Source organism: Megalobrama amblycephala, linkage group LG1, assembly GCF_018812025.1.
Source record: "Megalobrama amblycephala isolate DHTTF-2021 linkage group LG1, ASM1881202v1, whole genome shotgun sequence".
Classification (NCBI taxonomy): Eukaryota; Metazoa; Chordata; class Actinopteri; order Cypriniformes; family Xenocyprididae; genus Megalobrama; species Megalobrama amblycephala.
The window spans coordinates 71,047,150-71,067,983 of record NC_063044.1 but is presented as its reverse complement, the minus strand read 5'-3'; the positions used below and the strand labels follow the sequence as shown (position 1 = coordinate 71,067,983).

Here is a 20,834-nt window from a genome sequence, read left to right as displayed (position 1 = left end):
TACATATATATTACATTTCGGTATGGCTATAAACTGTGTGTATATGTGTATATGTGTGTGTGTGTATATATATATATATATATATATATATATATATATATGTACAGTGGGTATGGAAAGTATTCAGACCCCCTTAAATTTTTCACTCTTTGTTATATTGCAGCCATTTGCTAAAATAATTTAAGTTCATTTTTTTCCCTCATTAATGTACACACAGCACCCCATATTGACAGAAAAACACAGAATTGTTGACATTTTTGCAGATTTATTAAAAAAGAAAAACTGAAATATCACATGATTCTAAGTATTCAGACCCTTTGCTGTGACACTCATATATTTAACTCAGGTGCTGTCCATTTCTGCTCATCCTTGAGATGGTTCTACACCTTCATTTGAGTCCAGCTGTGTTTGATTATTCTGATTGGACTTGATTAGGAAAGCCACACACCTGTCTATATAAGACCTTACAGCTCACAGTGCATGTCAGAGCAAATGAGAATCATGAGGTCAAAGGAACTGCCTGAAGAGCGCAGAGACAGAATTGTGGCAAGGCACAGATCTGGCCAAGGTTACAAAAAAATTTCTGCTGCACTTAAGGTTCCTAAGAGCACAGTGGCCTCCATAATCCTTAAATGGAAGATGTTTGGGACGACCAGAACCCTTCCTAGAGCTGGCCGTCCGGACAAACTGAGCTATCGGGGGAGAAGAGCCTTGGTGAGAGAGGTAAAGAAGAACCCAAAGATCACTGTGGCTGAGCTCCAGAGATGCAGTCGGGAGATGGGAGAAAGTTGTAGAAAGTCCACCATCACTGCAGCCCTCCACCAGTCGGGGCTTTATGGCAGAGTGGCCTGACGGAAGCCTCTCCTCAGTGCAAGACGCATGAAAGCCCGCATGGAGTTTGCTAAAAAAACACCTGAAGGACTCCAAGATGGTGAGAAATAAGATTCTCTGGTCTGATGAGACCAAGATAGAACTTTTTGGCCTTAATTCTAAGCGGTATGTGTGGAGAAAACCAGGCACTGCTCATCACCTGTCCAATACAGTCCCAACAGTGAAGCATGGTGGTGGCAGCATCATGCTGTGGGGGTGTTTTTCAGCTGCAGGGACAGGACGACTGGTTGCAATCGAGGGAAAGATAAATGCGGCCAAGTACAGGGATATCCTGGACGAAAACCTTCTCCAGAGTGCTCAGGACCTCAGACTGGGCCGAAGGTTTACCTTCCAACAAGACAATGACCCTAAGCACACAGCTAAAATAACGAAGGAGTGGCTTCACAACAACTCTGTGACTGTTCTTGAATGGCCCAGCCAGAGCCCTGACTTAAACCCAATTGAGCATCTCTGGAGAGACCTAAAAATGGCTGTCCATCAACGTTTACCATCCAACCTGACAGAACTGGAGAGGATCTGCAAGGAGGAATGGCAGAGGATCCCCAAATCCAGGTGTGAAAAACTTGTTGCATCTTTCCCAAAAAGACTCATGGCTGTATTAGATCAAAAGGGTGCTTCTACTAAATACTGAGCAAAGGGTCTGAATACTTAGGACCATGTGATATTTCAGTTTTTCTTTTTTAATAAATCTGCAAAAATGTCAACAATTCTGTGTTTTTCTGTCAATATGGGGTGCTGTGTGTACATTAATGAGGAAAAAAAATGAACTTAAATGATTTTAGCAAATGGCTGCAATATAACAAAGAGTGAAAAATTTAAGGAGATCTGAATACTTTCCGTAAACACTGTATATATATATATATATATATATATATATACACACACACACAGAGTACATTTACGAACCCTTCCCTACGTTCTTAACATAACTTTTTGATCAGGTGACTCTTCCTGAAATCGTTCACTATGTTAAACAAGTTTAGTGTGGGCCAGTTAACCCTAAAAAGTCAAAGATGTCAGAGAATATGTCATGTCAAATGTCAGAGAAAATGGTCTTAACCTTAATGCACTTTCATCAGAATCTATTCAGATTCAGAGTGAGCTTCAGACCTGAGCATCATCAGAGTCCCATCAGATTCAGAGTGATTCAGTGAATCAGATTTGACCTTCATCAGAGTCCCGTCAGGTTCAGAGTGATTCAGTGAATCAGATTTGACCTTCATCAGAGTCCCGTCAGATTCAGGATCCCTGATAGAAACACATAATCATAAGCACATCAGAATAAATCATAGTCCATCTGTGAGATTCAGTAAAAGTCTCAGTCTTTCTCTCAGTTTGATTCACTCACCTCTTGTCTAAATCATTGCAGACGGATGGCACTGCCTTTGGAAAACATCTGAGAACAGATCAACACTTATTATTAAATATTATTATATTCACCAAAGTACTTTATATTTATTCAGGGAGATTTTTAAGATTTTAAGCCACTGCCTTAAAATCTTTAATCATCATTAAATATGACTACAGATAAAAGAGGTCAAATCATAAATTATCATTTCACTCATTGTTAGTCATGGTTTATATCAATCATAATTGAGCTTTTTAAAATCTATTTTGAAGTCTCTCTGACACAATTAAAGCTTCTGGACTCACCTGAAGATCTTTTTTGTCAGCGTGAAACAGAGAAATGCCAGAAGAAAGAATATCAAGAGAACAGAAATCCACCACAACTGATCTATACAAGCCATATAGACAATAAAATCATAAATACATAAACTAGTGAAATTATATTCATAACAATGATGAATCAATATTAGATTTTAAAGGGTTTAAAGCTCTTGATGTTTTACCTGAGAGCTGGAGAGACGGAGTCACTTCATCCAGAACATCTTTAAAACACACAATGATCACAAACATCAGACAATATGACAGAAAACAAAGGCCTGTTCACATTCAAACTGGATTGAGTCTGAATCTGAATCAGCGTTTTATTAGTGAATTCGTTTATTAGCTGAAACTCACCTGAGTTTAGAGTCGCTGCAGTTTCATTCCTCACTGAAAAACACATTCATAATCATCATGATTCGCTTACAGAAGATTCACTTCAACACAGAGTTTGATCTGAATCAGGACAGATTCACTTCAACACAGAGTTTGATCTGAATCAGAACAGATTCAATTCAACACAGAGTTTGATCTGAATCAGGACAGATTCACTTCAACACAGAGTTTGATCTGAATCAGAACAGATTCAATTCAACACAGAGTTTGATCTGAATCAGGACAGATTCACTTCAAAACTATCATGGTGAACAGTGTTCATCTGAAGTGTCTCAGTTGAAGGAAATAATACATTATTTATTAACTTTAGTATATCAATTCGGGCCGAATAATGATATCATTAAAAATGAACATACAGTATATCTGCTTATACCAATATGATGGTGGCAATATATCAAGCATCTCTAATTGTTGTATTTTACTGTCTCACCTCTGAACATGGTCTTATGACTGTGAAGAGACTGTAATGAAAGAAAGAAGCATTAGATGTAGTGTTAATGAAAGATTAAATATGAAATCAGATGAATGATGTGTTGAGAGAGAGACTGAGTTGATTTACTCCTGAAGCATCACAGATGATCTCATGAATCAGATTCACACAGCGAGACGTGACGATACGATCCAACGAGACAGACGTCACAGGATCTATCAGTTTGTGTGGATTCATTGGATCTGCTACACACTGATCCTAAACAAATAAAAGACAATCAAATAATGTGTGTGTGTGTGTGTGTAATATTGTAGTTTGAGGACAGAAACACACACTCACCCCTGAGAACCAGAACTGCTCACAGTCTCTATTGTGTGTTTGATTCAGTGAATCAGGAGGAAGTTTGAACACAAAACCATCTGCAGTCTGAATCTCTTCACACGACACAGAGATGTTGTACATGTTTCAACTCAGAGGAAGCTGTTGTACAAATCACAGAACTAATTATTGCATATTATATACAAGTGTATTATTAGAGCAAACATTTAAAAACACGTGGAAAGGTGCAATGATGTGCATTTAAAGTGGTGAAAGTTTTGGCCTCACCTTCTTAAATTTTTCTTAAATTAATCAAATGGGGGCTGGTTGGCACAAGTGCACAACATGAATTAATGATGAATTTTAAAGGAAATAGGAATCATTCGAGAACATTAAATATATCTGTTGATTAGTTGAGATCATAACCTTTCAGTTGATACTGGTTAGACTATTTTCACATATAGCATGACTGAGAAATATGACAGAGAGTGAAAAGTGTGCCAACCAACCCCGCTCTCCCCTACATGTATTTTACACTAAAACATAAATTAATGCAAATTGCCGGTTTGGACAGAATGAAAGTTAAAAAAAAAATAACCTTCCCAGTTATTATCAGCATGTTTGCACACGATTTTTACTATAACTTGATAATTTAAACAGAGACCTTCCCCGGCTATTTGCACAGGAACATCACGGCACTTTATTTAGACTCAGAGCATCGAACATCTTATAATAGCCTACTAGTTCGGTAAATATTTATATAACGGCAAATATAAATAATAATAATTTTTAAAAAAAAACTCGTGATTTAAAAGCACTTACCGTAACTGCAGAAACTGAGTGAAAACTGACGATGTGATCAGCTGTCAGTGTGTATTGTCTGCGGGAGAAAAAAACAAAACAAAACAAGTGCTGTAATTCCGAGAATCAGTGTCGCACACATAATTTCCCTGTATCTCAGATGTTCTTGCATAATAGCCTATTGGCCTGGCGCGTGCACGCATGCGAGATGAAAAATCTCAATTTGCAGATCATGAGTCACAGCTGCGGGAACTGAAGACATGACAATACACTGGAAGAACGAATAACTGTCACTTCTTTTAGAACTTGAGCTTGTGTGTGTGTGTGTGTGTGTGTGTGTGTGTATGCATGCATGTAGCTATTTCACTTGTCCAACAGTTTAGTTTTTACGAAACTGACCGCGACTCGCTGTTTGAATGAATGGACAATGACAGTTTACACAGCAGGACTCACACTTATTAGCTATGAATTTTTATAAACAAAGCAGGTAAATATCGAGTATCGAGTGGATTAAAGACTCACTGATTTACCTCGAGTCACACGCAAGAACCTGCAAATCACAGAAACGGCTCACAGTTGAAGTGTATTTAAATGTAAATCACAAGTTTACCGAATCTTTGGGTGCAGAGAGCAGAATTAGGCTACTCCTCTCCTGAAATCTCCTGGATATATTAAAGCGCGTTTCTTAGATGAAGTGGAGAGAAGGAAAGTACAGACAGTTTCACACTGAACTGAAGTCAGTCCTGCTGCTGTGAGTTACACACTTCAAGGTAGGCTATAGATCACTACATTGGAGCTGCTTCAGTATACAATGTACACTATACACGTACACTAGACAATTAATTTAGCCTATCCAAAACAGTAAGAGTATCAAAATATGCTAACGCTTTTTGATTCCATAACATATCATTCCTTTAAAAATAATAATAATAACAGTTGTTATTCCACGTTATACAGCAAATTCCATTTTTATTACTGAATCCAGGTTAGTAGCCATACCTGCAGCACGGGGATCCGGTGTTTAGGTGATGATGGGCTGCTGCAGCTCTCAGAAAGAGTCTGATTTACTGTCTGTGCGGCGATTTGTAGAATCATACATCATCACTCATATATGGGCATGTTCCTGCGGGGCACTCCCCGTCTCAGTTCACTCGCATGATGTCTATCAGAAGTCAACTAAAGTCAACACAACAGGTTATGCGCGCACCCGTGCTTCAGTCAACCAGTGCGCAGTCGAATAACGGGCTGAAATACAGAGATTTTATTGGGGAATTGAAATGTTACGTCACAGACTGCGATGTTTGGCTTCCCTTGAGCAGTAATTGTTTTTACAGTGTAGAAGGACATTCTCCTACCAGGAAGCGTTTTACAGCTCGACGCCATTTGCAATGTATATGACTAATATACTCTAGCAACAAACTCGAATAAGTTTTGACTAACTGCATGTACGCAAAAGTGCCATAAGAACAAGTTTTTATGTGGGGTTGAAAAGTCTTTGTGTAGACATACAAAACAAGACCAACAAAAGTGTATTCACGTAAACTGTCTTCAGAGGAGGAAAATCAAGAACAGCAGATTCTCCTGCTTATGTACAGTGACACATGAGAGCCGCATGTTAATGAGTGGTCAGAACTGTAATTATATCTTTAGCAAATATATTTGGTGGTATCATGGTAACTTGTCTGTATTTGTTGTGTATTTCAGTGACTGTGGTGATCTAAAATATGTTTATACGATAGATATTGAGTCAAATATGTTGGTCTATAAAGTTTTCATTCTTGTTTAAGGTGGTAACATCACTTGCAGGTCTTTTGTTGCCTCACATCTTTACAGCTGTGTATCTTGTCTTTCTTGCACAGTGCTGAGGGAACTTATTACTCATCATGTGTTGCTTGGGGGAAATGCCAAGTGGTAAAGAAACACAAGTGGTATGCATGAAAGGTGGATAGAGTAAAATTGCACATAGTTTTAAACATGCACATAGTGCTTTACTAATCAACCGAATATATTTGCAGACTTTTTATTCTATCCTTTGAACAGTTTATGAATGCTTTACATTTCAAAATAACTTTATAGCAGATGATTGTGAGAAAATGCTCAAAATTTGAGATGAAAAGCGCCAAAATGTTACAACAATCCCAGTCTCTTCTACTGATGAGAAAATATACTGTAGTGTCTCCTGAACATCCATCAGATCAGCTTTACTGATGACCAGTGTGTGTAAAACACTGAACATTACCCAATGTTAACAGATACAACTTTTTATTGTAATAATGTATTAGTAAATGTTGAGATGAAGTGTGAGTCTAACTGCGGTTTCTGTCACCAAATTAACCTCAACACTTCCTCTAACACACTCATTGTTATCTATTCATGTCACCTAGGCTATAACAGGTCAGAAGGTGATGAAAATGATGGTCATATAATTACTTTCAGTGACACATTACTTACCATGTTTTGATTTGGGGGAAACTCCCTAAAATTCAAAGAAACATGTCGATATGAACCACACCATCTCAGATAATCAGGATAAAATCAATTTGGCAACGATACGGTTGTTGAGTCTGTGTGAAGATATTTCTTACCTGCAGGATCAGAAGATCTGAAGCGTGATGCTTCTCAGAAAAAAAATACAGTACAAAACATTAATAACCACTTTTTAAATGAAACATGAAGACGGCTGTGGTATTTGGCTTTAGCTTCAGTTAAAGTTGTGTGTGGTGAAACTCTGTTAACTCTTTTTTATGCTTCTGCTTGACCTGCAACACTGAACAAGCTCACATTTACAGACAAAAGTGAGGTAGGCTTATATTTAAGCATGCAAACATGTGCGATTTAAGTTTTCAATCATAACTCAACACATGACCACCATTCTTGATGAAAGTCACAGCTATCAGCCACACAAAAGACCTGCATTCACTGTTGCCTCCAACCTGAACAAACACCCGCCTCTTCATCACACCCGTGACCACATCACCCACATGACTTCTAGGAATGAACAGAAAGGTGCAGACATCTCGCAGCACTCACCAGCATGAGACAGCACTGACAGAGGGAATTAAGATGGCCGTGGTGTGATCGGATGAATTAAAGTGTTCACTCAAAACTGATCATTTACTCGCCCTCATGTCATCCAATGTGAAAAATATTGGACCCAACTGACTTTTAATGTATGGACCAAAAAACAAAAAAAGACATTTCACAAAATATCCTCTTTTGTTTTTTAAGAATAATACAATATTAAAACATCAACAGCAGCTTTATTTACCTTTGTTCAAGAGAATGTTTTATCAATTCAAGACACAACTCCTCACTGAACCAGTAATAAACTACATTATAATGTGGCCTCAACAAAATCAAACAATAGTCTGGATCTATATGAAGATAAAAAAGGTGTTTAATTGCTCCGATCATGAGACATGTCCATAACTTGACCAATAAAACACATGACATGTAGGTTTAAGACCTTGATACATAACCACATGAAAGGCACACGTACAAACAAACAAACAATAACCCACACAAGCACATGGTTAAATAACTGAGCAAATAACAAGCAACACATTCGGAAATAATTAGCATGATCAAAAAGAACTACAAAGACCATGAACAAGAACTACAAAAGAACATCAACTAAAACAAAGTTTTGCTTCTTTTCAGAAATTTTCTTTTCAAAACAAATCACTGAAATGATTGTGATGATGGTTTAAAAACCACATTTATTCAGTACACATGAATGGCGAACCAAAAATGATTTGTATAAATATTTATACTGTTAAGGCTCCGGTGTATTTGAAACAAACTTCTTTTTCGTTCTTCGTTTAGGGGTAAAACGAAGTTCGAAACGTGTGACCAGAGATATACTGTAAACGATCTGACGCCGCCCACACTGCTAAGATCGACGTTTAGATGAATATGTAAATATGTGCTGTGCACTTTCTTCACAGTAACAAAATAAACACAACAAAAATGAGAAAACAGTAAGCATTTATTATAGAAAGCATAAGAAAAGCGTCTGATCATAACAGCATGGGAATGTTAGCACTAGTTGGTTTTATATTCGCACATTCGGCCTTCTGATAAATTCAACTTTCCAATAAATGTGCAATAAATTAATGTTTGCGAATTTTAAGCAGCGACATGATATTGACAACCAACGATTGTCAACTTACAACATTTTTCACAGTCGATCAAAATAGGCAAATATTGTTTTAATGGCATATTTATTTGTGAATGTCCACTGAATGTCCAATGTAGTGTGATTAACAAGGCTATTGAATACGGATGTCCGAATGTGCCAATATAAAACCAACTTTACCGAAGTTCCAAAGTAGCACTCCAGTCACGTCGCATCTTCATATAGCACTTTATTCAATGGATTGCTTAAAATCAAGCAGCTTTATCAAACATGAAAAACAGTGTTAGTGCCTCATTTTTTACAAGCACAACTTCATTTTGTACTATAAAGCAGCTATCTAGCCTGTTCATGTTTTCACCCGATCTTATCTGAACAAACTCAACAGATCAAATGAGTCAGTGGTCCACGCGAGTGAAGGCGGAGCCTCAGCGCACACCTCCTGTTATGTTATCGTCACTGACCAATGGTAGTACGAAGGTGTTTTGGTGCTGGAATGAACTTTTCCTGAAAGTTTGCTTTGGCAAGCTGTTTCGAACTTCCAAAAAGAACACAAAACGAACTTTGTTTTGGCCTGATCTTGTTCGAAATGACGTCACATCAGTTCTTTCTTCGATTTCGTTTGAAGTATACCGGAGCCTTTACACCCCTATAGAGAAGAGGAGAATGTTTTTGTCTAACAAAGTGCCTTGCTTTAAGCTTGTGGGTTCATTAAATGCATGCAGAACAAGTGTCTTTAGCTGCTTCTTGAAGGTCGTATGGAGGTCAGCAGCTCATTTCAACAGAGAGGAACAGAGACAGTGAAGGGTCTGGAAATCCACTTTGTACTTCGTTGTGAAGGAAAAACAAGGCGGTGTAAGGGGAGTACATATTAAAAATGAGCTGTGATGTTGATTCAAAGCATCAGATGGTGATCATCATCTGGACACTGAAGATTCCTGCAGTGAACGAGGATCATCAGGTCCAACCTTCAGATCCCTGCGTGAAACACATTCAGATTCAGTTTGGCTGTAGGTTACTTCATCATCCATCTGTGTCACCTCTGAAATGATCATGTGATTCAGTGAAACACAGTTCAAGCCTTTCTCTCAGTTTGATCACTCACCTGTTCCCTGGATCATCCTCATGCTCACAGGTGAGCCGCGCTTCCCTCTGAAAACAACAGACTGACACTTATTATTGCATACTTTGGTTTCTAGGTGATTTGTTTTGGATCCTTCAGAAAAACTTTAACTCGATTTTTCTTAAAACTGACTTTGCTGACTATGTACTTCAAACAGATGTAGCCTAGTCATTTTTTGTCAAATCATTTGACATTTTGAAGGATTTTCAGCAGAGAATGTGACAATAACAATAACTCATTTTTTGAAAATTTGATCATTGCGACTCATTTTGCCAGCACGGGTCACATGTATAAATTCATTATCTACAAATTTTTTTACAAATGTGACAGATTCGTAAAAAAATGTTAAAGCTTGTTAAGATGTGAAGATGAAATGAATAAAAATATGATGATGACCTGAGCTCTTGTGAACTAGTGTCAGATGTAAAGACTGAAATATGATGTTAGGAAAGATCAGTCTGGACTCACCTGAAGATCCTTTTACGCAGCATGAAACAGAGAAATGCCAGAAGAAAGATGATGACAAGAACAGAAATCCACCACAAGTGATCTACACAAGCCATTGACAATAAAACCATGAATACATAAACCAGTGAAATCATCTAATCACTAACAATGATGAATCAATATTAGATTTTAAAGGGTTTAAAGCTCTTGATGTTTGACCTGAGAGCTGGAGAGATGGAGTCACTTCATCCAGAACATATTTAAAACACACAATGATCACAAATATCAGGCAATATGACAGAAAACAAAGGCCTGTTCACATTCAAACTGGATTGAGTCTGAATCAGATCTGAATCAATGTTTTATTAGTGAATTAATTTATCAGCTGAAACTCACCTGAGTTTGGAGTCGCTGCAGTTTCATTCCTCACTGAAAAACACATTCACAATCATCATGATTCACTTACAGAAGATTCACTTCAACACAGAGTTTGATGTGAATCAGGACAGATTCACTTCGACACAGAGTTTGATCTGAATCAGGACAGATTCACTTCAACACAGAGTTTGATCTGAATCAGGACAGATTCACTTCAACACAGAGTTTGATCTGAATCAGGACAGATTCACTTCAACACAGAGTTTGATCTGAATCAGGACAGATTCACTTCAACACAGAGAATGATCTGAATCAGGACAGATTCACTTCAACACAGAGTTTGATCTGAATCAGGACAGATTCACTTCAACACGGAGTTTGATCTGAATTAGGACAGATGTGTGTAATGTCTATAATAATGTCGAGGCAGATTCTCACAGTAATTAATGTGTTTTAAGTGTATCAGAAGTGAATCTCAGTCATCATTTCCTCTCCTTCATGTCACTCCAAACCTCTGTGACTTTAATTTTAATGGACCAAAAACAATATTAAAAAATATCTGCTTTTGTGTTTGACAGAGGAAAGAAAGTAATTTAGGTTTGACATGAGGATATTTCAGTGCGTCTTTAAGGATCATCTGTCCATCGGTTGTGTTGTGAAGTGTCTCTCACCTCTGAACACGGTCTCATGTGTGATCTGAAATGAAAGAAAGAATCATCAGAGCAGTGTTCAGTGTTCATGAAGGATTCATTACTGTGTGAGTTTATTGTGTTCATGTTGAACTGCAGCTCTAATTAAATCAAAATAATAAGATCATCATTTCTGTGTTTAAAGGGGTGATGAACTGAGAGATCAAATTTTCCTTGAGCTTTTAACATATAAGAAGTCATCATACTATAAGAATATCCTGTAAGTTTCAGAACTGAAACTTCCTTGTTAGTCCAATAAAAGCTTTTACTGACACCAGGGGCCAGTTGAATAAAATTAGTCACTATATTAAAACTGTGTCTTAAAACAACACAGTTCATGACCCCTTTAAATATGAAAACAGATGAATGTTGAGAGAGATTGAGTTGATTTACTCTTTTAGAATGACACTGAATCTCATGATGAAGTTCATCCACACAGTCAGAAGTGACGAGTCGATCAGATGATACAGACGTCACGGGATACATCAGTTTGTGTGGATCTGAAGGATCTGCTAACAGATGCCCGTCCTGAACAAATCAAACACAAGAGGATCAAGTAATGCATCTGAGTGAGTATGATGGTGTAGTTTGAGGACAGAAATGTTTTGGTCAGAAATTACCAAATGTCCTCACAAAGATTAGTTGGGCCCCACAGAAACAAGATGTCTTATATGAGACTAAATGATGACTCAATATACTATGCTCCTTCACTACACTATACATAAACCCACTCATTGAATCTGATTGGGTGAGAGCCGTCTCCAGCTGTACAATACTCCAGTATCAGCACTGGAACCGTTTCAGCGTTTGTGTCACTCCGCTTGCGGCGACTGTCATGGCGGCAGTCCATATTTTTTTATAAATACTACTGTTATTGTCAGTTTTTAAAGTTTTTTAGATAAGAATGTAGTTGTTTAGACCTCAAATGTGATTTATATATAAACATAGCGCCTGTTTGAGAATTTGTTTAGATGCTGTCGGAGAAGCAAGTCAGCGATTGTTCAGTACTCATGTACCCACTGAGAACAGCTTCATTTCAACCAGTCCTTCAGGATTTTACCGCTGGCACAAGATATAATTCATGTTGGGTATATGAAATGGGCAATCTTCGGTCTTATTAATCTATTACTAGTTCCTGAGTGAATCTAATTGGGTTAAGGGCTAAGCTAACATTCATAATTTTATATTTAGGCTCTATTTAACTTAAATCCTGTTCTAGAGCACTGCTTTTGTACGTTAAACTGAATTGTATGATTGTGTTTATTTCCTATTGTCTTTTATAATGCCTATTGTTGTAAATAATATGATATATAGATATAAATCTGATGATTTTCTATGGTTTCTATGAGACGAAAGGGAGGCATGACTCCTGCTGTAACTTTACCTGCGGGTGTCGCTGTTGGGCAGTGTTCCTTTAGAAATACGAGTAACTTGGGCTCTTTTTAATGTCATAATTTGTAATATTTGTGTTATTTTCTCATCCTATTGTTTTGCCTCCTCAGAGGAAATGCCCCTGGAACGCTGTGATTACCTACAGCTGAACCACAATTTGTGGTTTATGATGACACAAATGTGTATAATGACATGGGTATTACCAGAGCTTGACATTAACTTTTTTGCTCACCAGCCACTGTGGCTAGTGGTTTTCCAAAGTTACTAGCCACTCAGCATTTTCACTGGCCACAATTTTGCTGTTGGGAAATTACATTTTATATGATTAAAGTTGACTTTGGCATGTTTAAATTACTAGATTTTGAGTCATTTTACTTGATTTACAAGTTTTAAAACCCTTTCAAACTGCAGATGCAGATTGACCACCCAAATCAAGACTATACATTGGCTATACATTGACTATACATATATCAGCTGGCATGTACAGTTATTTTTGTTAGGCTGTATAAAAAGAACAAACAATGCAAAATTACAAATAGTAATTTAAAAAAAAAAAAAACTTTTTTCAGATATTTTTATTTAGCATGTATACATTTATTTAACATTTTTTGATGTTTGATTAACATTAATGACATACAGGTATTTATTTGGGTGCTGCTGAATGCATGGACGTCATACACATCCAGTTTTTACCCACCTGTTTACGTCCACTTAAGCCATAGCCGACTGTAATCACGCGAGATAGGCTACTTCACACGATGCATTTTGACATCTGTGTGTGCGTGTATTCAGGCGCAAGGAGAACTGATCGCGCGCGCGACAGAGAGAACGTGCACGCGAGCGCTTCTGTTGTGTCATTCAGCGCGATTCCGCCTATCCCGCCTTCACTAACCGCAAGTTAATCGATAAAGAACTGTGACTGAATTGTAATTTTGTGATACGACGAGCTTGGCTACCTTTCATTTGGCTGTAGGCTGAAATTATATTCAACCCGCCAAAGTGGCTAGTGGGAGTGGCTGTCTTACCCGCCACATCGGAAATCTACCCGCATTTGGCGGGTTGGCGGGTGTTAATGTCAAGCCCTGGGTATTACAATGGACACTTTTCGTGAACCAAGTTGCTTAAAAAACACATTAAACAGTGTACTGTACTGTACTTACAAGTACAGTAAGTACAGTACAGTATAAAAACCATTACGCCTAGTCCCTGTAAACCATATATACACAAGTGTGTGTGTGTGTGTGTGTAACAGTCACCTCAGTATACCAGCTCTGCTCACAGTCAGGATCATTGAGTGTTTGATTCAGAATCACAGGCAGAATCACGAACACAAACCCCACTGAGGACTGAATCTCTCCACACGTCATGTTGATGATAGACATGATCCACTGCTGAAAAAGAGGGAAAACATTCATTTAATTAACAAGTACATACTTGTTAGATTCAAATCAAAAAACAAATCCTATTTTTGTCCTTGTCCTCAGCCAAATTGGAGCTACAGCTTTTATAGTTTACGCTGTTACGCTAAAAACTGCTTTTCTACACTAAAACAAACATGAAATTATACATATATTCTACAAATAAATACTATTTTACAACTGTCCCCATGTTTTCGGTCAGTCCTGTCACTTTCACATAAAACTCTACATACAGTAAAATGTTTGTGTAGCTGTCACAGATAAAGGTGTATCAGTTGATTGCTTTTTGAAAGGGTTTTTGTGTATTACAAATGTTGTGTAATGTATTATGAATGTTCATTTGGAAATTGTATTTTGTGTTATTGAAATCATTTGGTAATAGCGACGCCTACAGGTGAACATTGTGTAGTGCTATAATCTGTCATGTGATCTAGCTAGCGGGGTGAATATTAGAACCACGAGGAGATGTACAAGAACAAAAAGGTGTCTGATCAAGAGAAGAATATTTGTTTGGGAAAAATGTCTCCAAATGTCTTTTAATGTCTCCTGGATTTCTGAGTATAAGGCACAATGTTTATTTTTTGGATGTTAATTCGCAAATTAATGTGCTTTGTGTGTTGATACTGATTTAATAACCTACAAACTTGTAAACTGTGATATGGACATAAATACACACACATTATGCATCTAAATGATGTCGAATGATATCCAAAAGGTGTCACGATGTGCAGATGGTGTCGAAATAAGGCCAAGATGGCGTAATGCTGAGTTTTGCAAAGAAGACATTAAACGTTCAGACATCAGTTAAAGCGTGATTCTTTAAATCAGAAGAAAACCTTCAGGAGCCGTTACAGTTTGCAATAGGCCTTTAAGGGTATGACTCAGAGGAAGTGACATCATTTGACTGAGGTGGAGCTGACACTGATCAAGGGTGAGTTCTTTCGTTGAGTTTTATGATTTTAAGCTTGTTTATGTGTGTTTGTTTTAGGAGGACGAGCTAAAGGGTCGATCAGGCCCTGTCACTGTAAAACATCCCAGAAAATAATGAAAATGTTTAAATCCAAAACATGTCTGAAAAGGCTCCTGAATTTCCTTGCCTGCATGTTAACAGTTTTTATGCTAGCAGCCTGAGTAATGGCAGTTTAAAATGGCCGACCGTCAGGCTCTGTCCCATCAGTCCCATCACATCACAAACATTACAAATAAATGGCATTGATATTTTTTATTACCTTTATTGCATATAATATGTATTTAATGTATGCCATAGCGAAACGTTATTTGAATAAATAGACATTGTACTGTAAATTTTAAGGTTTCTATGCTCATCTTTTACCTAGGCATGTGTAGCACAGCTTTTGAGGTTGCACTTTGTATATTAATGATATTTCACTTAATATTGCAGCTTGGTAATAACAGTGATACCATGGTAATATCTACATTAATACCTAGGAAATGACATGCAATTTTCGTTATTTCCATGTAATTTCCTAAGTAATAATGTAGAAATTACCATAGTATTACCTTGTTATTACTGTGCCGTAATATGATGTAGTACCACAGTTACTTTACATTGTGCTATTAAGTTAAATGACTATTGATTTCATTTGCTGTATCACAATAAAATGTATTATCTATGAAGTTATATTTCCATAGAACGACACAGTAACTGAATAGAGTATAACCTTTAAATGACTTTTAAATGGTGGTTTCTCATAGTTTAACATGTCCTCCATATGACTCAATGTTCAGATTTAAGAATAAGATGTTTTTTTCCCCAAGATATCTCATAAGTGAAAATGTATGTTTCTGGTAGAATGTCCCATTAATTAATTGTACACATCACACGTTAGGAGCTTTTATAAGATGTAGGCTATGAACTGAACGGATCTGTTTTCTGCTCAATATGACTGTGAGCCGTTCATGCGACGCTGATGATAAAATATGCGACCCTTCAGGATTCTTTTGAGGATATAGTAAAACGCTATGGAGAAAGTTGAACATGATCTAAAACAGCCATTAAAATGTCTGATGAAAAGAGGGAAAAACATCATCCTGCAAGCTTTTTAAACTCTTGAAGACCACATTGACTAGAATTTATCACAATCTATTGTATTTATTGTGGCAAATTTTGACTAGTTGTTGAATTTATAACAGATAATCAGTTAAGGGAATAGATTTTTCACTAAAGATTTATATTACAACTGTGACATGTTGTAGTTTCTAACGGTGTTGCTATTTTTCATAACAAATCCTATAAAAAAGAAAGAAAGAAAATGGTCTTACCTGTAATTATATCATTATTGTAACAAATTCTATAGTTGACAATAACAAGAATTATGTTATTTTAATGTCGAGTACAAGTAAGAAAGAGCTTTAAAATATGGACCTTCTTGAATTTTTTGACTAAACAATTGATTTTGTTTAAGAATGTATGAATATGAATATTTGATTACTGTACTGTATTTTTCTATTACATTTATATCTGCGTAATTAATCATCTGCAAGTGCTACAGCCATGGGAGGTCTCTGACTAACTATTGATACCTAGAGGTCAAAAGTAATAGGTCATTATTATTAAATTGCAGACAAAGATTCAAAACTCCTTCCCTGCATACCACCACAGCCAGAGCTTTAGCTCTTTTTGGCTAAAGGTTGCAGGCTCGCCTTCCAGTGGCTTTTACACAACATCTGTTGTTCTATCTGTTAAACAGTAATGCGGCACATTTGCTGTTGGTAATGCCTTAAATAAGTCCTACCTGTCGTAACATTCCCTAGTCTTCCTTCTCTTAAAAAAATACATTTGTATCAAGCTAAAATCTACATATAGTTCCCAACGAAAGTATTGTTTAGTGTAAAACATGCTGAAGATTAGCAAACAGGCTGTCGATAAATTAAATGATTAGCTATTTCCCCACAAAAGCTGTTTGATCAGTATAGTGAAGCCACGTTGATTTAACCGAGAAGAGAAATATGTGATCAGGGATGATAAAGCGTTCTACAAATCAAGTTAAATGATTAAAATAAAAACGCGCTCTTGCGTTAATACATTTACTCATACACTTCTCATTGTCTTGGATTCTTAAAAAAAAGTAAATACTCCTTCTTAAAGATTTAAACTTGACATCTTTTGCCAGGCACGTGAGTATCAACATTCATACAAACTGTACTGGTAAACTGTTTGTTTATGTTTGCATACATGTGTTAGCTCTTTCTCAGATGTTAGTTTCATTATATTCCAGGTAAACGTTGCTTATTGTGATTATTTTGTTTTACAGTTATGCATGTGTCTTAAGTTATGAATCGTCATTCAAACAGCAACAATAAAATCCAATTTTAGCAGTACATTTATTGGATTAAACTGATAATTGAAGTTTCTATTTCTGTGATTTTTGTCCTTTCTGAAATTCCTCTTTCAATAACTCATCCCGGGGCTGACACTGGATCCTCCCGGGATAAAAAAAAGAATGCTTCAACTTAACTATAACCATGCTAATCATAGAAACCTTAATCTGCATAAACTGGGTCATGATCATTGAATGTATTTTGAAAATATATTTCATACCTTAAATCGGCTCCTTCCTCAAAGTAAGTGCAGGAATCCTGTGACAGCTCTGATGTTGAATGCACGAGCCATTTATACCAGACCTTCGTGACGCCACCACATAGATTAGCCCACTCAGAGAGCGTGTGGTTTGCAGAACATCCCCTCTCTCAGAGTGTACGGTTTGCAGAATAATCCTCTTTCAGAATGTTTGGTTTGCAGAACAGCCCTCCAGATGTTCTCAAGGTGTGTTTCTTTCATGATCCTGTATAATGAACACAAGCAGAGATCGAGCGCCTCCTCGGTCCAGTCCACTATATTCCAGTCCAGTTACATTCAGTGTAAGGTGTCGAACCGATTACTGTGAATGTTCCAGTCCAGTTCTGTTCCTCCGCTACTCAATCCCATTGGAGATCAGGAGTTTCCAAAGTGTGAGGTGCACTTCTTTAAGTTTCTCCAGTTTTCTTTCATCTTCATCCGTGACTCGATCCACAAGCATCGGTTCCGGAGTGGAGTACATTAGATCAGAATCACATTCATCACCTGCATTCACCAACATGAGTTTTCTCCTCACAAACATCAGCTTCATGCTTATTCATTATAATATATCCATTTTCTCCCAGTACAGTGTTTCCAGATGAATGTTTCTGTCGCTGGATCATCTGGACTGGAGCTGCTGGTCACTGAAAGAGACAGAAATATGGAGTATGATCGTATAAAATAAGTCAAGTGTATCTTTTTTCCTCACATTTTCATTCTTCCTCAAAAGAATGAAATACATCGACACACAAGACAGCAGCAAACAAACTAAACATCACTTAAAACCAAATGTTAGCTCAGCCTGAAGGTGGTCTGGATAGGAACCAAATTACTCTAAATGAACTTTGAACACAAAGACAATTCAAACTAACATGTTTCTTATTTCTTAAAGTAAACAGAATCTTACCAGGAAGTGTTTTAGATGTCAATGCCATTTAAACTCTCTCTCAGTGCGAACAGGTCACAAAAACTCAGGATAACGCTTCTGAGAAAACAAAGAGCATTCAAAATGATGAAAAACAATCACAATACATGTTTATCATTATGAATAACACCAATAAATCAAGAAAGAAATATAAACTCACCAGGAGTCGAGCTACTCAGATTTACTTTCACTTTCGGCTCTAATGGAAACCGCTCCTCACTAAAGCAGTTTCATAATCTTCTTCTGCAGTTACTCATTTCCCTTTGTCTAATTTCTGCCTGTTCTTCTCACCGAGACTGCATGAGATCTGCAAATGCTGTCTAACTTTGCCAAAAGAGTGATTTGAGATTGAGAAATATTTCACTGGCAAGATTACTCTCTAGAATTTACTCCTCGCTCAAAAACTTTTTCTAATTTTGAGCCTCTCTCTTTCTGATCTTGTAGATATAGTTCAGCACTTGAGACCATTAGATGTCATTCCCTCTCGACAACGTCTCCAGGTTCTGGATGTTTATGCATCATAAATCTTGTTTAAAGCCTATCCTGTAGTTCTTAGTAACTATCACCTGATATCAAAGATGTCTTTATTTTTGTCTAAAAATTTAGAGAAGACTATTTATCATCAGCTGTTCTAATTTTTGAATGAAATGATCAATTTCAGTCAGGTTTCAGGTCTAAACACAGTACAGAGTCTGCACTTTTAAAAGTGAACTATGATTTATTGCTCGCTGTTGAGTCAGGAAAGTGTGCAGTTCTCGTTCTCCTTGATCTTACGGCAGCATTTGACACAAGTGAAGATGAACTTCTTTTAGGGCAGTTGTGTCAGATCCAGGGAAATGCCTTGTGTTCGGCTCCATTAGGTCACATGGTCACCTTAATGGGTATGGCAGTAGGCCTAATGTATTTTTATTGCAGGATTAACAGAGATTTATTACTGCATAACAAATACTGTGTATTGTTAAATAAAAGAGAAAAGTAGCCTAAATAAATTAAAGTGATCTATTAGTGCCATGTTAATTAAACGGCCCTGCCACAAGCCAATCACAGGGATTTCTGTTGAAAATGTTGACCAATCTGAGGTGTTTAAGTAACCGTAGTGCTCATATTAATATTTTAATGCATTCAAACATCGTTTAGACATAAGTGTACAGTTTATCTCTAAAGATTTGTCACACTTTTCGTGTTACTTCGGTGTTTAGAGAACGATATCACCGGCTGAGAACTAAGTTTCCCGTTATGTAGGAAAGCGCAGACTCTCGAGCAGCAAACATCTCTTTACACAAACATAAACAGAGGCATCGCCTCGCTCGAACAATATAGGTTCTCACTTGGTCTCTTTGAGAAGACTGTAACCTCGACCAGTGTTTTAGTTATGCCCAGATGTCAGGAATAAAAGAAGGAAAAGGATACTCATAGACGATAGAGTTGGTAGTCCCACACGACTTTATGCATAGCTTCAAAAGATCTTCGCACTCTGCATACATGAAATGTGAAGCTGGATTGGATGGATTAATACAAACTCAAACTAGCAGAATGCATTTGTGTTTTATTATTTAAAGCGTGTAAACTGAGTTTCAGGAGGTGCATCTCCGGTCGCCATCTTCACTGTATAATCTGAACACAAAAGCTCATAAAGACGGTTTCTGGAGAACAGATAAACAAAAACTATCTCCGTATATTCTCGAAATGATTCATAAAATTACTAAATCAACATATGACCATAAAACACAGCGCTGCGTTGAATATAATCTCACAGGAGTCAAACTGCTGTTCAAGTTTGTTTACTTTCACTTTCGGTTCCTGGTCATTTAACGCTCTCAGTTGCAGTGACGTCATCAGAAGCAGCATCACGTGATCCTATAGATGAGACGCCTGATATTAGGCTTGTTTGAGATGCGCCTAGCCTCGCCTGAAGTTCAGCCGAGAGTAGGCGGCTGCAGTGAGGGGAGGAGTGAAAAAAGTGCAGGCAAGACGGACAGTTCTCTGTTCTCATAGTGCAGTGGTTCTCAACCGGTGGGGCGCGCCCCCCGGACACTCTCCCGGGGGGCGCGAGTGGCTACAGGATGGGAGGAAAAAAAAAAAAAAAAAAAAAAAAAAAAAACATTTGCAAAACAAATTATCATCACTAAACTACTGTCATAAAAAGTTATAGTTTTGTATATACATAACTCCTGAATAAAAATTAATTAAATGTGTTTGGAGTGATTAAAAAAAAAAAAGTTTTGAACAAATTTGATTGGTTTGTC

General features: G+C 37.2%; 1 protein-coding gene across 5 annotated transcripts; it reads right to left on the bottom strand.

Annotated features, from left to right (window-relative positions):
• Positions 1 to 1,724: 1,724 nt before the first annotated feature.
• LOC125247987 lies at positions 1,725 to 19,889 on the bottom strand. Of its 5 annotated transcripts, none has more exons than XM_048159545.1 (11): positions 18,749 to 19,889; positions 18,571 to 18,648; positions 17,646 to 18,307; positions 13,922 to 14,056; positions 11,667 to 11,801; positions 11,256 to 11,280; positions 10,603 to 10,635; positions 2,742 to 2,780; positions 2,545 to 2,626; positions 2,240 to 2,287; positions 1,725 to 2,139 (listed from the first exon to the last, which is right to left on the bottom strand). In XM_048159545.1, the coding sequence occupies exons 4-11, from the start codon at positions 14,045 to 14,047 to the stop codon at positions 1,974 to 1,976; spliced, it is 654 nt and encodes a 217-aa protein (XP_048015502.1). In that variant the 5' UTR covers positions 14,048 to 14,056; positions 17,646 to 18,307; positions 18,571 to 18,648; positions 18,749 to 19,889; the 3' UTR covers positions 1,725 to 1,973. The 5 variants fall into 5 exon arrangements, with proteins under 5 accessions (XP_048015502.1, XP_048015506.1, XP_048015511.1 ...); XM_048159549.1 differs by having other exon boundaries at positions 13,922 to 14,053; XM_048159559.1 differs by lacking the exons at positions 1,725 to 2,139; positions 2,240 to 2,287; positions 2,545 to 2,626; positions 2,742 to 2,780 and adding exons at positions 8,886 to 9,614; positions 9,742 to 9,788; positions 10,228 to 10,309; positions 10,426 to 10,464.
• Positions 19,890 to 20,834: the final 945 nt, after the last annotated feature.

Bases quoted from the DNA above. Each gene is read 5' to 3' on its own strand.
- LOC125247987 (XM_048159545.1), bottom strand. From the start codon at position 14,047: ATGTCTATCATCAACATGACGTGTGGAGAGATTCAGTCCTCAGTGGGG. The intron at 11,802-13,921 runs GTGACTGTTACA...TGATTTGTTCAG, and splicing joins AGCAGAGCTGGTATACTGAG to GACGGGCATCTGTTAGCAGA. The intron at 2,627-2,741 runs GTAAAACATCAA...TGGCTTGTATAG, and splicing joins TCCGTCTCTCCAGCTCTCAG to ATCAGTTGTGGTGGATTTCT.